At 30.2% G+C, this 7,434-nt stretch overlaps 1 protein-coding gene across 1 annotated transcript; it reads right to left on the minus strand.

The window, feature by feature from the left end:
• Positions 1–264: 264 nt before the first annotated feature.
• Positions 265–3,270, minus strand: LOC149217780 (homeobox-leucine zipper protein HOX15-like). The gene is made up of 4 exons (XM_089391417.1): positions 2,946–3,270; positions 1,492–1,739; positions 1,300–1,379; positions 265–801 (listed from the first exon to the last, which is right to left on the minus strand). The coding sequence occupies exons 1-4, from the start codon at positions 3,073–3,075 to the stop codon at positions 492–494; spliced, it is 768 nt and encodes a 255-aa protein (XP_089247543.1). The 5' UTR covers positions 3,076–3,270; the 3' UTR covers positions 265–491.
• Positions 3,271–7,434: the final 4,164 nt, after the last annotated feature.

Consider the following 7,434-nt stretch of genomic DNA (forward strand, 5'->3'; position numbering starts at 1 on the left):
TAGACGTTTTTGATGGTGCTGAATCTATTTCCACCATCAAAAACACAATTCAAACACTGCCTCTACCAGAATTTTTGAAATTTTTTTCCCCAAATTCCAACTACTTTTGACCATTGAACAATTCCTCCACCTTGTTAGACAACTCATTAAAGCATTGGGCGGTTCTCAATCTTAATGGAAACTATATTGACACATGGTTGAAACACTTTACACAACACCATTCTGTTACATCAAAGCCGTTGGAAATCGTGGCATAACCTATAGTTTCACAAAACATAATTTAATTCCTTTAACATAAGGAAACTGTCAACTATAGAAACCATAATTCTTGTCTGTTAAAAAAACAATAAATACTTATCCGATGACCACGCTCTTCATTTTCGATAATTTACAACTCCACAGTTCGATGATAAGCAAAATTAAAAGCAAAATCGAGCTTGATTGATATGACATTAGAAGGATAAGAACAAGATGAGGCGCAGGTATCCTCCCTAGCAAATTGCAGACTGATTACATGGAAATGGAGAGATCAGGCGAGGAGCTATTGTTTTGCTCTGCGAGGCAACAGTGGTGGTGCTGGTCTTGGTCTTGGTCGCAAGGCGCTCGCAGGACGGACACATTGTGAGGGTGGTGGCAGCCAATGGCGAGTGCCCGTATATATCCTCCTCTCCTGAACCTTGCACAATTTTCATCGCTCTCAGTGCCTGTACTTCTCTCAGCAGTCTTCTGTTCTCCTCCCTCAGGCTCTCGCAGCAGCGTTTGAGATTATCGCACTCCACTTCCTTTCGTTTCAACTTTGTTCTGCACACAGTAAATAGATTAATGGCCCCAGAGGGAAATCAGGTAGGCAGATTTATATCAATGAATTAGAATAAAATATTAGATGTAGTATATTTATGATTCATAATATAGAAATAAGTCTTTAGAATTAATAGCATTGTTCAGATTTAGTAGAGACTGGAATTAATTAATGTGATTTTTAGGATTTGAAATATTAATTGGTTTTACAAATAGATTAAATCTTAACAATGTGATTAATCCGAAAAACTTATTTCTATAAAAAAATCTCAAATTCAGTTTTCAAATTTCTAAAAATATATCAAAAAATAAATAAATAGTTGAATTGAGACTTCTGTTATCCATAATATTAATAAGTAGAGCATAGGCCTAAATCACATAAAAAAAGACATTTGTCCTGACAATGAACTACACTATTAATTGGGAAGCGTCCACAAATATCTCTCTTTATATGATTTATGGCCGAACTAATTATTAATAAATAAATAAATAAATTCTTACCTTGCTCTCCGATTTTGGAACCAGACTTCCACTTGACGGGGTTGCAGGTTTAACTTGCATGCCAACGCGGACTTATGCTTCTGCAAGTTTGGAAGATAAACTAATTACACCATTATTGTAACAGTAAACTATGGCGAAATAATTAGCAGGAAAAAATTTGGAAATCTGCGAGCTGAGAGAATGAATTAGTACTGGGCTGAGGGCAGAGTGTTCTCTGAAGCTCTCTTCCAGGAGGCTCGATTGATCCTTGGACAAACGGAGTTTTTTCCTTGGTGTGCCCGGAGTTATCATGTCGTCTGATTCTTCTCTTGGAGCTCTGCAACTCACTGCATCAATCTCCGTTATCTCTTTCTTCACAAACGCACAGCCCACTGAGTTTAAACACCTGGGAGAAGCGTTGAATTCATGTTTTTCTCCATGAGCCCTTACGATATCCTGAGCTGTATAGAACAAATAACAAAGCCGTCTTTAATTATTTTCATCTTTTCGAAGTTAAATTAAGTGCTGGGCAAGAAATTCATTGATGGTAGATTTTGGAATATTTGGGAATGCAAAGAGAGTGAGCAGAAATAATTGATTTTGCATTTATGTGGGTTTTTATATTTTAGTTAATTGGGTATTTTATACCAGTTTATTAAATTATTAATAATTCAATTATATTATGCTAAAATTTCTTTTTTATAATGCTCACTATCCTTTCTTTAAATCTGATCACCTTTCTTTAAATCTGATCACCTCTATTTTCTGAGAAGACTGTTCATTTATTTTTTTAAACATAAACCATCACAATCATTTCTAGACTCGTTAAAGCTTTTATAAACAAAAGTCTAAATCAAATTTCGAATTTTAATTAACTAAAGTGTCTAACTTTGGACCAAATTTGTAAACCAATTAACCTTAAAAATTGAGTTTATTTATACTTAGTCATAAATTTATTTATTTATATATGAATACACATGTAGGTTCATAGTACCATATGATTTTATAGTTTAACTGTTTTATGTTTTAGAGTTTTTTTATTAATAAAATTTGTTAGAATTTTATTGGAATTACAAAATTTGAATTGTGAATTTTATATAGTTTAAGTAGTACAAAAAAATTTTAGAGCTTTCAATTTATTTATGTAATTAGAAATGTATTTTAAATAACAAAAACTTACAATTTAACCAAAAATTGGTAATTTATTTAGTCAAATTCCTTCTAAAACAACTCCATATTATATAGTTCTGACTAACATAATTTATTTAATTTATAGTTTAACTTCCCTATTGTGAATATATAGCTCTGATTAACATAATTTACTTAATTTATAGTTTAACTGTTAATATGTTTAAGAGTTATCATCCTAAATCTATAAAATATAGTTGGAATTACAAGTTTGAATTGTGAATTCTGTAGTCCCAAAACTACAAAATTTTCCACTACTAAATTTGTTTATATATTAAAAATATATTTTAAATAACAAAACTCACTATTTAACAGAAAACCATTCAAACTAAACTACTTCTAATATTAATTAACAAATTATTTCACCAAATTCCAACTAAAATACTTCAAACTAAAATACTTCAGACTAGGCCATGGCCATATTGAAAATATATATCTCTAACTAAAATAATTTCATCTACTTAATTCAATATTCTTACCACCACACTCGGCTGCTCGGGAGAGAGTGCGGTGTGAAAACCCGCGGGGCTGCATATGTGAATTCATAAACGAACCAGTTTCATCCGCATATCGCAGTTTCAGGCTCAGCTCAGTATTCTCTTCTTCCATCCTTTTCTTTTCTTGGGGGCCAATGACTGGAATTGCATAGCCTGCTCACTCCTCCCAACTTATCTCCACGAACAATTACCGTCCAGAGCAGTGTATGAAGCTTCACAAGTATGGAAAACAACGAGAAAGTTGCAGTTCCCTAAATCATTCTGGTCAATTATTATACTCATTTCATGACAGTCCCCATGATTCCAACAATTAGAAGCATCTGGGTCTTTGTTGTGGATATAATGGCATAATCTAGTGCAATAATGGTCCACAAATATTCGGTCGGTGATACGTGATGACACTTGGATGTGATTGATTCCTTCGTAGTAATCAATATTATCATTCCACCACTGTTACTCTAATTATTGTACTGTACTCTTTTTCTTCAATTCCAAATGCATGGTCTTGCCTGCAATTTCAAGTTAGGTATTGCAGTTGAATACAATGGATTGCGATCGATTGGGATGGCTGGCGTGCAGGAGCCGCTACCCTACCTTGAACGCCCATCATCATCACAGCCCCGTTGGTTGCTTCAATGATTCTGCAAAGTTATTATGAGTATTTTCTCCACTCATTGGACGACATAGCGTAAGCGAGAAGTACCCTAGTCACATCCGCATCTAATTATTCATATCCATATTGCTTTTCTTTCCAGCTTCTAGGAGAACAATTCGACAACAAATAACCAGCATGCCCATGTGTAATAAATATATGGGTGGTTAGATAACTAGCTTACTAAAATTTAAAGGTGGGCATATACGGTTCTTATAGCCTAAGCCATAAGTACCTTAATCACTTTCTCCTCGTCTAATTATTCATATCCATATTGCTTTTCTTTCTAGCTTCTAAGAGAAATCCATATTGTTTATCTTTCCAACTTCTAGGAGAGACAACAAATAACCAGCCTGCCCATGTGTCAGAAATACATAAGGTTGTATATATTGGTTGTTAGATAACTAGCTTATTAAAATTTAAATGTGGGCATATACAGCTCCTATAGCCTAAGCCAGAAATACCCTAATCACTTTCTGGTCTAATTATTCATATCCAGATTGCTTTTCTTTCCAGCTTCTAAGACAACAATTAGACAACCAATAACCCATGTACCATAAATATATTGGGTTGTATATATTAATTGTTAAATAACTAGCCTACCAAAATCTAAAGATAGATATATACCATATTAATATTTATGACCCATTAACAAATTAGTTATTTTCTGCCCAACAATTAGCTTCTGGCTTCTAAAAACTGCCAGAATCAAGGCAAATTGTTGCAAGTTGTAATTTTATCGGACTGCTTTCAGACAACTGGAAATCTTGCTAAACGGTTTGCAAATTCAGAGAGGCATTATAATTTGGAGGAAAAATAATTGGATGCATGTCCAATTAGGTACAACTGGATGCATGAAAATGAATGAGGGCTACCTTTCAATTGAGTAGAAAAATCATCATAACAGCATTCTTCTTCACCACACTGAAAACCATCATTATGGGTGCTTACATAATTGGTTGGATAACATCCCCGTCAGTCCAATATTGATATGATGATTACTGAATAGTCATCAGGCTCATGCCTTTCAACCCCACTTGACTGTATGTGTTTTGGTGACAGCTTATAACTATATAACTACAGTCTCGCTTCTCAATAGTATGAGCTTGTTGAATTTATCTATCCCAGATTCTGGGAATATCCGAATTAGACAGATAGTAGCCAGTTCAAATAATTGATTCAGTGGATAGTTGTTGGTTGGATTTCAGGATATTCTCAAAATATGTAATTAAGATAGAGATAATTGCATGAGATTTTTTATTTTTTTTCATTTGTAAGTTTTTTTTGACAGGTTATAACTTTATAATTATTATTTTTTTAATGGAAATTACTTTTGGAAACTAGAAACTTAATTTATCTTTAAAATTTCTCACAATTTTGGTGATAGCATTTCAATTCTAACATAACCATTTCAATTCTAACATAATTAAAAAAACAATTACTTTTAAGAAATTAAATTATCTGAAAAAACTCTGAACACAATTTCAGTGATAACATTCCAATTCTTCCCTAACTCTGGCTTAAATTCAACCTAGTTTCCAAAAAAAACTACTCTCTTGGTCACTTATAATCACTCCACTCCACCCTGTGTAGAAATGCAACGTGTTGTTTCTATGGAATCTGCACGTTACTGGAGTGCTGTGATGATAAAGTTGACCATTTTTTCCTGAACGCCATGCTGTTCATTGCACATAGTTATCGAATGAGATATGTATGTATAAAGAAGTGGATTCGATATTAGCCACGAGATCGTTTTTCGGTGGGAATGACGGTTGTGGTCGGTGTAGATACCATTGGAGTCAGTACTGGTCCATTTCTTGTAACATGAGGTAAGGAAACACGGTCTGAAGTGTGAAATTAATGGGTGACATTAAAAAAAGCCAGAATTTAACTTTATGGAAAAGTGATGTGAGGAGATGATATCTCCCCTCTATTACAGTGGAAATGGATAAGAATATTTGGAAAAATAAGAGGAGAATATCGTTCTTTTAGATTAAAAAAAATTATTACTCGTTTTTTTTATATAAAATAAATAAATTATAATAATATATTTATTATATATTATTATTTTTTATGTAATTTTTATGGAAAGATTTTGCTTAATAATATATTTATTAAAAATTTAATTTATTATTTATTATGAAAAATTATATAAAATAATAACGGTGTATGTTAATTTTTTTAATGAATTTTTTTTATAGTTAATAGTAAAAATAATATTTATTAATTAATTTTTTATAATATTGATTAATTTATTAATTATTTAATAAAATTAATTAAAAAAAATAAAAAAAATTTTATAAAAGTAAATTTCCATTTTATTTAATAATATTAATATATATTTAAATTTCTTATTAAATAGATATATTTTAAATAATTGTTTTTTATAATTGTTATATTTAAACCCAATTTCAAAATCTTAATATTAAAAATAATGGAAAATAACTACATTTAGAAAATGAAATTAAAAGATTTACTATAATATAAAATACATTCACATGTAATATTCTCAAAACTAATTTTAAAATATTTTTAAAAATGCATTCACATGTAATATTCTCAAAACTAATTTTAAAGTTTTTTATGTTGTAAAAACTTTTAAAACATATATAAATTCATGGAAAGAAAAATTCAGTTAATAAAAGTTTAAAACATTATTAAGAAATAGTTTAATAGATAAGTTTATTATTAAAAAAGATACATTATAAAATAAAGTATATTTAGAAAATGAATTAAATCATTTTTAAAAATATACTTTAATAAATGAGTTTATTATTAAAAAAGATATATTATAAAATAAATTATATTTAGAAAATGAATTAAATCATTTTTAAAAATATATTTTAAAAGATAAGTTTATTATGGAAAAAAATATATTATAAAATAAAATATATTTAGAAAATGAATTAAATCATTTTTAAAAATATACTATAATATCAAGTATATTTATATGTAATATTCAATATATAAAATTTTACCGAAGAAAAAAATTAGTTAATAAACTCAATTTAATTTTAAAAAGTTATTTATAACTTGTTAAGATTTACACATCGTTAAGAAATAAGTTAATAAGTAAGTTTATTATTTTAAAAACTGACATTTTAATAAATTTATTAAAGATTTAAAAAAAAAAATTAAGTGTTAATCGCGCAATAATAAAAGTGCAAAGTTCACAGAAATAAAAGTGCAAAGTTCACGGATGCTCCACATAGGTTAATAATGGTAAACAATATCGAGGTCAAAATAATGTGTTTGAGTAGATTGTTTCAAGTGAGTGTAGGATCCATGTGTCCTCCCTTTACAAAGCAAACTCATTATGAAGCAGAGCTAAGTGAATTCCCTAGCACTATGTGGCATCGTCTCTAGCCATGAGCTAAGTGAATTACCTTGATTCACAACTCCCTTTGGTTAGTCATATCGTTATTAGTGGCAATGTTTGCATGAGGCGTTGGTCATCAAAACGGAGGTGAGTATTGAGTATGAAAATAAGGCTAACCTTGATCCATAATTTAATTAAATACTAAAAAATGTCAGTTATTTAATGGAGAAACACCCTTTAATATTGGATCAAAAATACACATAATAGAGGAGGAGGCCAGAGCTTAAAGGAGATCTATGCAGGATGATGAGATCAATGATAACATAGGTCAATGGATCCTAGAGCTTAAAGGAGAGTTGTGCAAGTTAATAAGATCAGTGATAACATAGATCAATGGATTCCAGATAGATGTAAGAGGTTGACATATATTGGAAAATTAAAATAATAATGGGGAAAGTCGTAGTTAAAAGAAGATATTTTGTTGTGCATAGATTTCATAC

This window comes from Pinus tabuliformis, chromosome 1_1 (assembly GCF_031772625.1).
Source record: "Pinus tabuliformis cultivar Carrire ecotype Pingquan chromosome 1_1, CPIR1, whole genome shotgun sequence".
Lineage (NCBI taxonomy): Eukaryota > Viridiplantae > Streptophyta > Pinopsida > Pinales > Pinaceae > Pinus > Pinus tabuliformis.